The sequence below is a fragment of the Hyalella azteca genome, unplaced genomic scaffold (assembly GCF_000764305.2).
Source record: "Hyalella azteca isolate HAZT.00-mixed unplaced genomic scaffold, Hazt_2.0.2 contig10740, whole genome shotgun sequence".
Taxonomy (NCBI): Eukaryota; Metazoa; Arthropoda; class Malacostraca; order Amphipoda; family Hyalellidae; genus Hyalella; species Hyalella azteca.
The window spans coordinates 104,598-121,328 of record NW_025940764.1 but is presented as its reverse complement, the minus strand read 5'-3'; the positions used below and the strand labels follow the sequence as shown (position 1 = coordinate 121,328).

Below are 16,731 nucleotides of genomic sequence, written 5' to 3'. Positions count from 1 at the left end.
TCAAATGATACAATAATTTTCCACGGTGTACAACGTGGGTATTAGTTTTATGCTTACTTATTTATGTGTTATTTTGGCACGGAGGTACCACCCATTCCTGAAATTTATTTCATTTCCTGCGACAAATAAATTATTTTGAGCATCGAAAGATATTCATGATTTGCGATAAAAATTTAACTATTAAAATGAGGCCTGATGATCATCATATTTCTTATCGTGAAGTGTGTGCTGGCAGAGAACAAAATTCTGTATCTATTAAGGATCTCGTTCCCAAATTTTTGATAAAGGTAGTGATGCTTCTATCCCTTGTCTGGGCAATGCAAGAGACAACAGGATTAAATATATCCGTGTGTGTTAGCTTGAATTTTCTAATGATGCGTAATGTTTGCTAATGCCTCCCTCTGCCAAGTCAAGAAAATATGTACAGCTACATTAGCATTCCTTGTGGAAAAATCTATCATGATAAAATCGTGAGTTTAACTGAATAGTAACAATTAAAATTCGAATAAGCTTTCTCTAACGAATCAAATCGGTTTAGAGTGTAGTGTAAACTATTTAGTGTTGGTGGACCAGTGGCCCACAAAAGCTCATATACTAAATAGTAAGTTTATTTTTGAAATTTTATAGACTAGCTTAAACATACATAGTTTCGCCGCTGCAGGATTTTTCCACTTCGTCCCTCCAAGCTTCACAAAAGTTCATTCACCACCTTCATGTTGGTGAGCAATTTATAATTAGGGCACGAAATCACTCAGCATAAATCTATTGTGATGAAGAAAACGTTCCTGATTAAGTAAAGAATCCTTATAATCCAGAATCCAGACATCTTAAACGTAACGTATAGTTTACTTTTATGGCGTAACGTATGTTTTTGGTCTATTCACTCTGTTCTCTAATTTTGGTCCATTCACTCTAATGCTTCCATTAAAATTAGATGAACATCCCGTTTCATTTCCTTAGTAAAGAAAGAGGTCGCAGTTGCGCTAGCTCGCTTCTGAAGTATAAACCCAATAAAATCCCCCTTAAATTCGAACAAATAATTATTTTAGAGAAAACAAAAAGGAAGGCTCCACGTGGAAAAATCAGTTCGTCTTGCTGCTTTGAATACATGGTCCAAGAAAGATAACAGAGGACCTGAAACGAAACACGATGTCTTGATAAACACAGAATAGGAAAGCAATAACCTCAGGCCGAGCACGGAAACATTTCCCGGATATTTTGATGTTCGCTGACCAATGATCATTCCGAGGCTTGGACGTGACCAAAATGGTGAGCCATAAGCTGACATCGAGGCCTTAAATCAGCGAATCCTAAACTAGATAAAAACTAATAGACCAATGCGAAAAATTGCACGATGTGTGCAGTTTCACAGCTCAAGGTCACCTGTATGAAGTTCTCTATGTATATATTTTGTTTTCATTTCAAAGGATGGGAAGTTGAACGAGACGAAGATTATATGAGAAGATAAAATATAATAATATTATTTGAAATATTAAAAGTTTCTGGTTGATTGCAGATGATTCTGAGTAGTGGCTTGAGATTAAAGGCCGTTCCGTCAGATTTCCATCACTTATGGTTTCGTCAAAAAACCTTGCATTGTCAAAGAATTTTGACAAAAGTGGTTTTATAATCGATCTGAGATTGTTAACTGATAAAACTAAAAATATTATAATCAAGTTAATAATCGACCTGTAACAAATGCATTGATTTAAACTGCATGGGAAACTGAATATGTAGATCAGCCCAACAGTGGCTTAAATTTGTGTTTTTTTAGAAATTGAGAGCCTTTAAGCATTTATATGAGTCCTTTATACTATTCCTGTTGCTGCCTGAATGTTCCACCTTCTGAATTTGATTTAAATTTCAACTCTAAGTATGACTCGAACAACTTCAAAGCAGAAATGTGACTTCTTTTTGATAGCCGAATTTTTATAAATTAAGGTTCAGAGGAACTCTGAACAATATAATACAACCTTTATATAAGTGGAAGATTCGCTGTTCGCTCCACGTTTCAAAAACTGCACTCAAACATTGTCTGGAAGATGAGAAAATATTTTTCTGTCACCTCTTGAACAGGAAGTCTTCGTCGCTGTTTTATTGAATGTTGAATGCTGATGTGAAGAATTTTTTATCGAACATACTTCTCCCGTGTACATAAGGTTGTGACCTTTTACGTAGGACCAGAGTCAATGAGCTCAGGCAAAATTCAGTTTTAACTAAACTTGCAATTGATTGTTCAGCAATTTGGTATGTTATCATTTACTTGTGTTATGATTATTTTATTGCTTGTTAACCTCGATTATTTTCTCTATATTGTTTATAATTTCGAATAACCTCGACTTTGTGTTCAAAATGTTCATTATTTGTTTTCAGAAACCGTTACAATCCACAACGAGTTTTCATTCTGAACAATCCCCCGAACTAAAAGCCATAATCTTTAGAGCTGAATCAAAAACAATACGAGGCTGACCGTATTTAATAACATTTACTACGTAATATGATAGTTAATTTTTACGTAATATGATTTACGTAATATGATTGTTAAGAAGCGCATAATTTTCAATTGTCATCAGTAAAAGGCATACTAAAGTCTTTATAGATAAATTCATGATGATACATTTTGTTTGCTCTGTCGTGTTTGTCGTCACAATATCTATATAAACGCTGGTCGGTGATGACGGAAGATTTCATCATTAGACGAATGGCTTCGAATTGATTTAAACTCTATCTTCTTCTTATCAGTAATTAATTGCTCTACACTGGAATGTAGATAGTACCTGATCCAGCAAATATATAATTTAACCGGCCTTGACAAGTTCGCATTGAACAATCGAAAATTGAGCCCTATAAGATTGATCAGTTAGAACAGGCAGGAGTTCGCATTAATGTTGGCGCAACGAAAAAATATCAGGGATCTGCTGAGCAGAGAAATCCACGAATAACTATCATATAAGTTCATTTTATATACTTCTCAACAAATTATATATTTGGTTTACAGAGCGTAATGCAGGTGTGGTTAGGACTTCTCTTCGTCGGCGTGCTGGCGGCCGCGACGACCGACGATGGCACCGGCGACACGCTGGACGTGGCCGGCGGAGACCCGAGCTTGGTTCGCGTTAAACGCCAGTGTGAGTGACGTCTTAGTACATAATTTAGGCAGGTATGGCTTCATTGTAGTGAGGAGGAATATTTTGACTAGGTTACTGCAAGTTTAAAAGCTGTCTTCATTATTCAACAGTCATTTTTATTAAATTGCTTTTCAATTTTTATTTAATGATACGGCCAAAAAGTTTTACATTTTTTATTTTTAGGTATTTCCGGAGTTCTTAAGTTAAGAAGGCAAAATATGTAGTCTTAATACTTTAAGTAATGCTGGAATTAGTTACCTACCAGGATTAATAAGGATCAAAATACATTAATAATAATGCATTTATGTCAATATAATACGTTTTTTTACCCAATCAGTCGGACGCTGCCAATAAAAGCATTTTTTAGTTCTAGTAATTTTCACTTCGAACGTTTAATAAAATTATACATGTCTTCAAGTATCTTTTTTTTCAAGGTTTTCAGGATGTATTTTTCATACCAACGGATCAATTTCATTTGCAAAACGTTCAAAAATTTCCCACCTTGTTAAGATTGATCTAAACTTCTAAAGTTTTCGTTAAACCATCGACTACATCTTCTTTAGTATAAATTTTTTTTCATGATTCACCAAAATGGAGAATCGCTTCTTGGTCTTTAAATTGATTCACTAATGAAGCTACACGATATTGGCATAAAAGAAACACCGAGTTTTTTGAGCTGCCAGAAATCAGAAATTTATGCTGGTAGTTTTTTCGAGTCTAACTCTTTGTATTTAATTCCCTGTAAGTTTAGATCTTAATTAAGAGAATCTTTTAGATTCTGGAACATCATTTCTTATATATCAATTAGAATACTTTGTTTGTGCATATTAACGTCTAATTCAAACGTTGAATTTCAGTCAATAACTTCGGACACTTTCAAGGCCATCACGGAGGATTTTTCCCTCACAACCACGGCGGATTCTTCCCACAAAATCAGCATTTCCCGCAGGGTGAGTAGCCAAGAACAAAATACTATTAGAAAACAAAGTTCTCACTAAACCTTATTCGTATGAGTCACCTTACAAATGACAGCAAGTTGCACTTCCATCTGAGCTTATGTACATTCTTATACAGTGAAGCCAGCAAGTCGACTTTAATTCGCTGAAGCGTTAATCCGCTTACTCCTGAAGCGTCGAGTCCGAATAATTTTCTGCGAAAAATTGCTGAAAACCAGAAAAATTCGGTCTTCACTTACAAAAAAAAAATTCCATTAATGAGTGCATTTCAGCATGAATAAAAACAATGAAAATACGTAGCATAATACACCGTTTAATTATGTAATTTTCATTTATCAATTTATATGGCAATTTGAATTTTCTGGCCGATTCTGAAACACGGTGTGAGTCATTCTCGTACCTTTTAGTGACCGACAGTTTAAAGTCGAGAGTTCTTCTTATATTTATCATTCTCTGAATATATCTCCATCTCTGTTGTAGCTTTCTTGGACTCATTTTATTCGCTATAAAGAAAATTAAATTTCGTAAAACACACAAAAAGAGCAGCATAGTCAGGAATCTCAGAAACCAAGTACGAGATTCCTGAACAACGCAGCGGTGCTGAACAGCGGAGGAGGAGCGATGCAGAGCGGTGTTTGTTTGTCTCTAAATTTCCGTACTTCTGAGTAAAGACTTTGGCAAAATTTTTTATCGAGTTTAAAACCGGTTGAATTTTGGAAGCCACTGCTCACATGACCGAGATCCGAAATGAAATAAAAGTTTAAAGTATGTCAAATTAGTTAACAATCAAATAACCTCATTGCATTTTAAAAACTAAGCTAAACTACACCATGCACGCGTATACGAGGTAACTTCGATAAATTTTATACGCCAGCAAAAAAAAATGAATATTTTATGTTTGATTGAAAATTTGTGTGCTAAAAATTTCAAGCCCATGTAATCTTTATACCAGTGCAATGACAATGTAACTTCCATATGGAATTGCAATAATATTTAATAATAATATATTCTTTTTTAAGTGGGTGCTATAAATCTACATAGTCCGGCTGTTAAATCATCAGCCACCTAACTAACCATTAAAAACGACCGCCTCAAACTTAGCATCAGGAGAAGCTGTATCATAAATGAATGGAATAAACGAAAGGGCGAAAAATATTTTTCCACATGTAACTATCATAATACCTACATGAGGATGCTAATTCATTTAGGACAGTGGATGAGAGGTAGGTCGATTAACTTCACAGTCATGAACTCTGCAAGTCTGTGTCTACTATGGATGGCTTCATCTATGCTTGGGGGATTTTTTTATTTTTGCTTCATCTCAACTATTAATGTAGTTACCGCGCAAGCTTTATTCAAAGAAATGTTGAACGTCATTGTAGGCAATATATTTTTGAAGAAGGCAATCGATACAACACCGCATTCGGTCCCCTTGAACGAATGTGTGGGAACGGTACAGTTTGTTCCAGAAGCACAATCTTGTAAACTCTTGAAATTTTTTACGAACTTGCGTTAAAGTTTATTATTTATTTAATATTTTTATTCATCCCAATTAATGTAATTACCGCACAAGCTTCATTAATAGGAATGGTGAACGTCATTGTAGGAAATATCATTTTAAGGAATGCAATCGATAACACCTCATTCGGTCCCATTGAACGAATGTGTGGAAACTGTACAGCCTTTGTTCCAGAAGTAAAATCTTGTAAACTCTTGAAATTATTTACGAACTTGCGTTAAAGTTTAGATGAAGCTTCGGACAATAGACTGGCGAGATAGGAATTGTCAGGTGAATTTGATATATTATTCACCTATTTTTATTACACGTTTCACTGAACACGGAGATTATCTACAACATCAGGTTTCCGTTTTGTGTTTCATTAATTTGTCAGATTTTGGGCTATGCCGCTTTTTTCCTTACCTTAATTCCTCCCATCATCCTTTATACTGTTTTAAAAAAACTTTTTTAAACCTTCCGATTCATTTTTTTGTTCGTTGATTTATATGCACTGGAATTTTACCTGTTTTTTTTTTGTTATTGGCAGCCAGCAGCCAGTTTTTTTTCGGGGTAATACATGTAGCTTGCATACCTTACACAATAATGTAACCTTTCTTATCAGCTATTATTATCGGCTATTAATAAATAATCTAACCATGAATATTGTGATGTTACGATACGTAACATATGACCAGAAATCTATCTGTGTATCCAAAGCATTTTTTCGATAAAATATTTTGAATGATACGTAACATATGACCAGAAATCTATCTGTGTATCCAAATCAATTTTTCGATAAAATATTTTGAATCAATAAGTAGTCGTTTAATACGAAGAGACCAAGTTTCTAATCGCAGTGACAGGCATGCAGGGCCTTATTAACGAATCGTGTTTCTTTCCATGACGAAAATTCAATACTCATTAAAACACTGCAATGATATAACAGTAATCAAAATAAGTATCTATCGCCTTATATTGCTGGTAGTCTAATCAAGTAGAACTTACGCTTCCCACTAACCAATTATAGTTTAAGGCTACTACCGCAGTCAAGCAATGCTTTTGCTTCCCACTTACTGATTATACTGTATAATATTGTTAGGACCACAATTAATTTAAGCTTCCGCTTCTCGCAAACTGATAACATTGTACTGTTAATGCCACCGCCCCGTTGAAAAGAAAGCTTTCCAATCATAATATTTAAATTATTGATAAAGTTAGAACCATGTATCGATCTTGTGTCATAATGTACTGTTACCAGTATCCTGTGAAGGTAGTTTTTCTCAATGACCATTTTCCAAAATACGATGCAGTGTCGGTGCAACGTATTACGTATCTTATGTCTTGTTCTGTCAATCTGTCAAAGCACGAGCTGTGAAGACAACGCTTCTCGATGAACAAATTAAAAAATGTGGCCAGTCGCTGCAACGTATCTTGTGTCATATTGTTCCGGTGATAGCACGAGTTGTAAAAACAACTATAAACGAATGCTAAAATGTGATCAGCAAAGAATTTTTTATCTTATTGTACTGTCAATAACATAACCCCCGCATTACCTCTCCTCCTCCTGACCCCATCCCAGGTCAGCGGTTTCCCGGTCACGGTCAGTCATCAGTCAGTTTCCCAGGCCAGGGTCCCCAGACGTTTATAAGAGGTGTGCAGAAAAAAAACTGTAACCAATCACTAATTCTCAGAAGTTCAGTAATGAACTCATCATGCATGGTATGAATTATGGCCGAAGTTGGTGCACGTTGACATCTGTACAGTGTTGATAATCCACTTCACTGGTGTTGGTTTATGTTGGCAATGCATATATTCTATTGCACCTAATGATGATTAATCATTTTGTCGTATGTTGAGAAAGTTGAGTTTTTGTAAACTGGTTGAGGGTAAAAAACCGTATTTTTCTGTGCACTTTTTGTTTTTAACAAAGTTTCTATAATATAAGGTGTAGATTCTACGTATTAATTTTTACGACCTTCAACATCATTCACAATATCCGCAGTGTTGGCATATTTCAGCTTGCATTGGATTTTCCCGATTTCACTGAATTCAAACAAGTTTGCTCACTTCAACTGACTTGTCAACAGCCCCATTTTTGCATGACCAACCTAAATTCAACCATTTCATGTAATGTTGCTCCCGATTCTGATGAATGCAAAAAAAGGTTCAACATGAATTCATTTGAACCCACTGTTTTTGAGTCACAATTAATATGCCTTTTTTTAATCTGATATTTGCTTGTGAAAATAATGATGAACTGTTGGATTTTTAGACTTGCATACACATTTGGCTAAGAATTAACTTGAAAATGTAAAAATAGAAATTAAATTTCGATTGATTCACATATGAATTATATTTGTTGGTTAATCTGTAACCCCAATCAACATTTCCAAAGAGGCCAACGGAGCAATAAAATATATTTATATAAATATGGAGCCCGTCTAGAAGCAGTTTCAATATTTATCTCCAAACTAAAGTAATATACAATCGATCCAGGCTATAGAATCACATCACCTTTACAACCGATCACTCATTTGCGATTAAGTTTAATTTCAGAACAGTTTACGTTCCGGTTCATCGTCGTTCTTTACATTTAGCACTATTAATATTCGCTGCCGCTTTTTTGCAGTTGCAATGCGCAAGAGTGCTGACAACTAATTTTCTGTTCATTAACATCCACTATATCCTATTTCGAAACCGACTTTAAAGAGAAAATTTTTCTGAATATGATTTGGTTGCAATTTTTTTGCATTTGCACACATTTAATAACCCGAATTATATGAAATCAAATAAATTACATTTTCTAAAGAAAATTCTCATTTTACTTAAATTACATTCTTGCGAGTCAAAGAATCGCTCTGAAAACTTGAGCACGCAGTAACTGCATTGCTTTATGCGACGATTTTATGATAATAAAGCCTATGATACTAAGACTACTTCGGACGATATAGTGACGCCGGTTTCTTTTTCTGACCTTTCTGCAGGTGAAAACTCGGAAAACCTCGTAAGGCGGAAGAGAAACCGTAAGTCATAAGAGTTTTTCAACCCCGCCCACTGGGTTGCAGGTCTATCTATTTGCTAATCTATTTTGTTTTTGGGTGAATAACATCTTTACTAATTGCTAAGCTTCCCGGTTTCGCATTAAATGCATCGAATTTAGAAAATGCGTAATGCATCTGGACGATTTTGTTGAGTTGATTAATTTGCATGGGTCTCTGTAATGATTTACCGGCATTATGATATACATATGTATTCTTTTTAGTACTTCAGTAGGATTTTTTACTGAAATTATTGTGCTTCTAATGAAATAGGTAAATATTAGATGTACCATTCTAACCAAAAGAAAAATGGTTATTTTTTCTGACCGTCAAAAAATTGCCTCTGGGCTTGCCGACTTTTGATTTTGACAAAATTCCTGGTAAAACGATTCTTCTTTTAAATGTTCAGCATCTGCAACCGCGAATGTTGGTCTGTTTCTTTTTAGGAAGCATATTTACGCACAGAAGCACAATGATAATAGTTTCTTTCCCTTATAAAGTTCTACAATTAATCGGCACATCAATTAACGAATTGAAAATTCGCATTGATTTATAAGCAGTATTACTTTTTAAATTCAACATTTTCAAATTTCATATGGCATGATATCGAAGCAATATTGAAACCATAAGAAGTTGTTACAATTTATAACGGATTGTTGCTGTCAGAATTTTTGTTCGTCACTGCCCGGTAATAGACTTTTATGGGCTCGGAAACACTTTCATAAGTATTAGGAATATTAAATTATAAAACCCTCGTCATTTAGTGACAGCCGCAAACTCAAAATAATAGAAGCAAATTAATACCATAAAAATAAATGTTATAAACTTTGATTGCTGACAGTTTGTGCCTAACCAGCAGATCACCATAAACTCTTATCTGTATTTCTTGCCATTGATGACGAAATTACGCAAGTCTGAGATTTTGTCTACATAATTCCATGTTCTACCATAATTTTTTTATTCCATGTAGCTTGTTGAATTGTAACGCGATAAATTTATGCAGCATGACCAAAGGTTCTAGAAGAATTACCGTGTCATTGACTAGAAAATTCGTTCGATGATAAGGGTTTTCTGACATGGATGTAAATTTTTCTCTATTGACCGCCTTTAAGTATTAGGAATATTAAATTATAAAACCCTCGTCATTTATTGACAGCCGCAAACTCAAAAAAATAGAAGCAAATTAATACCACAAAATAAATGTTATAAACTTTGATCGCTGACAGTTTGTGCCTAACCAGCAGATCACCATAAACTCTTATCTGTATTTCTTGCCATTGATGACGAAATTAGGCAAGTCTGAGATTTTGTCTACATAATTCCATGTTCTACCATAATTTTTAGAATTCCATGTAGCTTGTTGAATCGTACATCGATAAATTTATGCAGCATGACTCTAGGTTCTAGAAGAATTACCGTGTCATTGACTAGAAAATTCGTTCGATGATAAGGGTTTTCTGACATGGATGTAAATTTTTCTCTATTGACCGCCTTCTCGTTATAGATTGTGCCAAATTGACAAGCAATTCTGAAGCAATTGAAATGCTTAAGGTGAATTGATGATACTGTAACAAATCTCGCACAGTTTCGTTTTTTGACGAATGTCCTGCGTATTTTTCAAATGAATTCAAATGCTCATCCATAAAATTCAATAAATCTTACTAATTCAATTCTGATCAAGCTTAAAATTAATTAATTAATTACTTTCACGTTAGCAAAAACACAAAAACCTATACCAATAGACTCAATCTCTGTTTATAATGTCGTCCCAACTGTAACATTTAAGTTGAAGTAAAATACGTTGCTCCTCTCTCAGGTCCTCATGGCTACGTTCCTGCTAATCAAGGCTTCGGTCCTAGCGCATTCCCCGGCAACGCGGCACCCAAGAACTGTAAAGGCAACCGCCGGTTTCTGCCTGAATGTTTAGCGGTAAACTTTGGTGACCCGGACGCGGCAAACTGAATTATTTATTTATTGTATTATTTATTATTTTATTTATTATATTATTTATTAATTTTATTATATTTGTCATTTATTGATAAATTTTCCATGAATTACTTTCAGCAGAGTCGTAATCAGTATTAATTTTATTAACCTGCAATTAGGAGTTAATCTAAAATTCGTTGTAAAGTTACCTCATCCTCTTAGTAACAAAATTTTTGCAACCAATTGATTTGATTTGCCACTATTTTTCTGAAATATAACTTTATTTCCCACATACGGTTTCGGTAAATGATTTCGTGGTAATTATAGAAAAAATTACTTAACGTTGACTTAGTTATTCACGCTGAAATGACTGCTTATTTCAAGTCGTATAGAAGATAACTCAAAGAAATTGATTAGTGAAACAGTGATCTTAGAATGTTCAATTTCAGAACGCAGAAGAAATCCCCGGATGTTCTCTATCGTTTTTGCTTGCGTACCTGTAGTGATTGTTCACAGATTTATTCTTACCTTCAAGATTCACTCGGCTAAATCTATAATAATCTGTCCAAGTTTGTCTGTTACTTTTTTCTGTAGTCTTGCGCTGTATATCCAAGGTTATGTATCTACGACGTTATAGTATCGGGGTATTATCTAGGACCTGAAAATTAATTCTTAGGAGAATAATAAGGCATTGCAAAACTGGTAAGGGAGGATTGTAACAAAAATGTACATTTTATTTTTATATCGGCGCACATAAATTTTTTAAAGGCCGCAAATTATATTTTCAGATTTCGAAACGAGTGTCAAATGGGGCTTTTATCTAAAATGTTGGATTGGACCACTTAATTGACAAATATCAAAAACTGCTCTGTCTGATAAGCCACTCTTTTAGATTGAGAATCCCGAAAAAAAACATCCATCAAGTGAAAGGTCTTCTGCCTCGAGCTCATTCTTCAAATTCAAATTTCACTTGGGCTGAAATACTCTTTTTGCCAGATACATTTTTGTTTTTTCAGATACATTATATAAGACATTTTCAACGAAACTCGTCCAATAGAAGTTTCAAAGGTGTGATTTGGACATGTACAAGTAACCACTCAAATGTATTTGCAAAAAATAAATTTTCCTTCAGAACGCTGCAGCTAACAACCCTAAGAACTGCAAGGGAATGAGGAAGCATCGACCAGAGTGCAACATTCAAACGGCGCCTCTTCACGATGAAAGTGAGCCGTTAAATTAACAAAAACTAGGATGCCTTCGTCATACTTCAGTAATGTTTAAAATAAAACGGTTGGTTTCGTAACTTTGAGATTTCGTAACTTCACTGATTGAGAATGATATTTTTGGTTTCGGTTTGATTTTTTACAGTTAATGCGCTAAATAGGTTGATATTCGTTTAAGAACAATTTTAAATTTTAGAAAAAATGGTAAAATCAATATTTACAAATGGTTAAGTTTTTAAATCCGGAAAATCCCGTAATTTATCTAAAAGTTAAATGTAAGTTTTCTGCAAATACTTTGTCATTGCGACATCTTGATTTTATAACCACAACTAAGATTAGTTAATATTTGGTGGTATAAGGGCAACCCACTTTGATGAGATTTGTAATGGAGTCGAATTGGCACATTCCTCACATGACGGCATGTTCTTAAATGTATTTCTGTTCATATGAAGCCTTCTTTATTGCATGGTCGAGCGAACGCGTTTGACATGAACGGCAAAATCACTTTTTATTACTTTGTCTCATTCATTTTTAGCTTATCTCTTATTAATCGGCCTTGCCAATGATTTGCCGTCCTTAATAATTGGCCTTGCCGAATAATGAGTCGAAAGGTATAATAGTACTTTTTAAGTTTAGAAAGAACATCGCAGGTACATAAAATACCAATTTTATGTTCATGTCTAGAAGGGAGTTAACTACAAGAAATGCCCTTACTTGCACCAAACTAAAAAAAAATAAAAAAAAAATAGACACACGCCGCCGGGAAAATATACTCAACGATCATCATTATAATAAAAAATTATTCTTGTTTCAGAGGTGATTTCGGCTTTCGAAAACATCGATTGGCTATCCCAACTCTCGCAGGACAATCATTCCATCGGTCTCCCCAACCTGCCTGACACTCCGACCGCTCAAGCTCAGTCCAGGAACTTCTTGCTGGGCGTCAACCAGCCCGACGTGCCTTTCCAGCAGTGCAGGACTCCTCGCTTCCAGCCTGGGCACTGCCGCTACCTGCAGCACTGCATCCTGCAGGACTTTGTCTTCAGCTTCCAGGCCTTCTTGCAATACGTGTGCTTCATCCAGGGGACGTGAGTACCGTACTACCAATATCCTAGAATAATGTTGTTCCAAAGTAAGTTTAATGTGTTTAATGTTGTTGTTGTTAATGTTGTTGTAAATTAATGTTTTAATGTGTTTAATGTTCTTCCAATGTTTATAGCAATGAGAACACAAGTTATGCTTCACTTTGACATGGCGTATTTTATCTCGAGAAGAAAATTAAAAGTAGAAATATTCAATAAACATACTTCGTCATAGATAGTGTTTTCTACAAAGTGCCTTGTTCAATTTGTTTCTGAGGGTAGTTTAACCGTAACAAATTCCAACGCTACTGATTATAGTGAACAATTTGATTTTAATTAGTGACATTGTTTATATTGCAAGCTCCCTGAAATGTATTTCTGCGCTCAGGTATGTCGGCGTGTGCTGTCCCGACAGCAGGTACCCTCAGTCCAGCACCACAACCACGTCCAGCACCACCACAACCACCACTCCTCGACCAACCCCATCTTCTGGCCTGGCTAACAGAGGTTTGAACTGCCTCCAATAAAAAGTCTATTTTACAAAAATCAAAAGTTCCATTTCCAATGCAATACTCATTTTATTTGGTGAATAAAGACGTTCACGTTCCTAACGAGGCCTTGCCCTTTATGGTGAAGTATTTGTTATATCTACTCCGTCAATAATTGATCAATGACATTCCTACCTACGTCATTAGATCACTCATGCTATTTCTACCTGCATCATAAATTGGTCAATGTTACTTCTTCCGGTATCTTTAATTTATCGAAACTACTACATCCTGCATCAAAAATTTATCAGTGTTATACCTACCTGCATCATTAATTGCTCAGCGCTATTCCTACCTACATCATAAATTGATCGAAGCTACTCCTTCCTGCATCATTAATTGATCAGTGTTATTCCTGCCAGCATCATTAACTTAACGTTTGGGATGTTTCTTTTCATAAACTTTTCAAGCATTTTTACTGCATGTAGTCGTACTTTCAACAAGAGAAAATGTTTTCAATTATTCTCAACAAATATCTCTCTTTTGCGGAATAATTGGACAAATGCCGCCCTGTACATTCGTCGAATGATCTGGGTGCTTTTTGTAACAGGAGCATAAATATTGGATGATTCCTCTTTTTTATTTAAGTATTTCTAATATACGGTCAGATATAACGTCCCAAATCCCATGCATTTTATTTTCCTATGTGCCCTTTTGCCAATTTCCCCCGCAACACAAAAATACGTAAATAAATGAATACCTATATCCCATAACAGCTTCACGGCTGACCGAATCATGGTGCGTCTGGGGGAGTACACGTTTGACAACCCCGACGACTCTGAGCACCACGACTATCCCGTCCAGTCCATCCAGAAGCACCTGGGCTACAACACAACCACCTTCGTCAACGACATCGCTATCCTGTCCCTGCCTCAAGCAGTGGCCTTCAACAACGACGTGTGGCCAGTGTGTCTGCCTACAGCCGGGCCTCTCTACACTGACGCAGAGGCAACTGTAACCGGTGAGTGACACGGTTTTGTTTTTTGAACCACTTCTTGAGCCACTAATGACAACACACTGACGCTAGGCAACCATAACTGGTGGGTGACATGGTTTGGCTTTTTGAACCAACTTTAAGAACACACACTGACTCTGACATCGGGCAACTGTTACTGGTAGGTGACATGGTTTTGCTTTTTGAACCACTTTTTGAACCACCTATAACAACGCACACTGACGCTAGGCAAATGTAACTAAGTGATGCAGCCTATTCGAATTTCAGCGTTATCCAACATTCACGCGAGTTATTTAATAAATTATTTTATACATAATTATTTTTCATGCATGCTCGACCACAGTGGTTCCCAAATTATGGAACGCACACCTTTGCACGCAAGGGCCGTACAGGTGCAACTCGACCGCTCTCAATTTCAGGAACTTGCTTCTTTTTGGTTATTACTTGACAAAATGATTTATTTCTAACGCAAATTAATTCGGAAATAATATACAGCTCTTGACGAACACCACACTAACCACCCAGTCCAAATGTCTCACCGTAACGTTCAAGAAACACATTTATTTAATTTAATTAATGCGCTAACCATTAGTGCATGAAATAAGATGGAATGCAAATGCAATAGCACATATTAACGGCTGACATGAGGTATATATTATACTGGATTGCATCTGGTGTTGGGCGATGACTGTATGGTTCTTCGAAGGGTACCCGATCGCAGAAATCTTAGATACCACTGCTCGGAAACATTCACTCAAATTATAATATGTTTCTCAGAAATCAGATCCAATAAAACACTAGTTTAAAAATAACAAACATCAGTTATAACGTAAAATATACGTCATATTCAGCTAGAAGTCGTTATCTGACTTCTGTTTCGTCATTTAATATTCTTCCCTTTGCTGTTAATCTCTTGAAATGGCTTGCAGCATTTCTGAAAAAAGTACGAGAATTTTTTATCTAAGTTATCAGTTTTAGCTATTGAAATCAGCCAAAACTTTGTAATTTACTTGATGTGTGCGCATTGTAACCCAACGTGTATAGCATTAAAACTAGGAAAATATCTGCTGAAAGGATGATCTTTATTTTTACGCTTTATTGAGAAATCAAGTAATAATCGATCGTGAACGATCTATCAATGATTTAAAATTCCTTGTATTATTCCTTGTATTATTCTTTGTATTATTAGGTTTTCCTTGTTTTATTTCAATTTAGAGCTAAGCTTAATTTTAGTGAAACTCAAATTGCAACCTTCACCAGCTATAGGTTCATTACACTTTTATGCTTGCAAAACGGATCTTCAAATTGCCTTTCAGGATGGGGTACGATCTACTTCGGAGGCCCAGTAGCCAAGACTTTGCAGGAAGTTACCATCCCCGTCTGGACGAACAAAGACTGTGACGACACATACGAGCAACCGATCGTGGACACCGTCTTGTGCGCGGGCGCCAAAACCGGCGGCAAGGACTCTTGCCAGGTATAGAGAGCGTGAAAGTTTTTTGTTTGTGTAATCAGTAAATTATACATTTAAGCAAAAAATTTGCTATGTGAATTTGATTTGTGTATGATTTGCTTAAAACTGTATTGGTCTAAACCCTGTTTTAAAGTATGTGGTTGTAGTAATCGTTAGGACCAACGTTTAAATTTGTTTCAAAAAACCCTACTTCGATCCAAAGTCTGAAAAGTTTCATTGTAGTCCTCTGCTGCTTTGAGCTTTCTTTCATCGATATCTAGATTAATATATTAACATGCAACGAGGTATATATGTAAATTAAATTTATTAAAAGCATGATTATCGTACAGGGTGACAGTGGCGGCCCCCTGCTGCTGCGCTCAGAAACGGGTCGTTGGGAGGCGATCGGCATCGTCTCCTGGGGCATACGCTGCGCCGAGCCCGGCTTCCCTGGCGTCTACACGCGCGTCAACAGATATCTTGACTGGATACAGCAAAACTCTATCTAAAATACCACTCTCGTCGTCTGAAAATTGGACATTATTGAAAACGTTGGCTTGAAAATTGGACATTATTGAAAACGCTGGCTGTTGAAACTCACTGAACTGTTAAACGCTGAAAACGTTAAACTGTTAAACGCTGAAACTGCTTGAACTGTTAAATGACCTCTGAACGATTTTTGTTATTTGTATGTTTTACGCATAAACGTTCGAAATTCTTCTTACATCAAGACTATTATTTTTGGTGCATCACCATTAAGTATAGCGATTGAATATCTTGTAAATGAGTTTCTGACGATTTACAGGATAAAATTATGCTTTAAATTCAGAGTAAACTTTACAATGGCCCCTTGATGCATGGGACTGAACATGAGCAGATGTATTTATATACTGGTAAAGTGTTGAGAATTAGAAGTTGCTTTGA

At 35.7% G+C, this 16,731-nt stretch overlaps 1 protein-coding gene across 1 annotated transcript; it reads left to right on the top strand.

Moving 5' to 3' along the window:
- The first annotated feature begins 1,236 nt into the window (after positions 1-1,236).
- On the top strand, positions 1,237-16,461 carry LOC108679448 (proclotting enzyme). Its single transcript, XM_047882563.1, has 13 exons — positions 1,237-1,269; positions 2,999-3,128; positions 3,986-4,078; positions 7,162-7,233; positions 8,567-8,605; positions 10,437-10,549; positions 11,679-11,769; positions 12,584-12,857; positions 13,240-13,358; positions 13,447-13,486; positions 14,116-14,360; positions 15,671-15,831; positions 16,158-16,461. The coding sequence occupies exons 1-13, from the start codon at positions 1,267-1,269 to the stop codon at positions 16,314-16,316; spliced, it is 1,539 nt and encodes a 512-aa protein (XP_047738519.1). The 5' UTR covers positions 1,237-1,266; the 3' UTR covers positions 16,317-16,461.
- Positions 16,462-16,731: the final 270 nt, after the last annotated feature.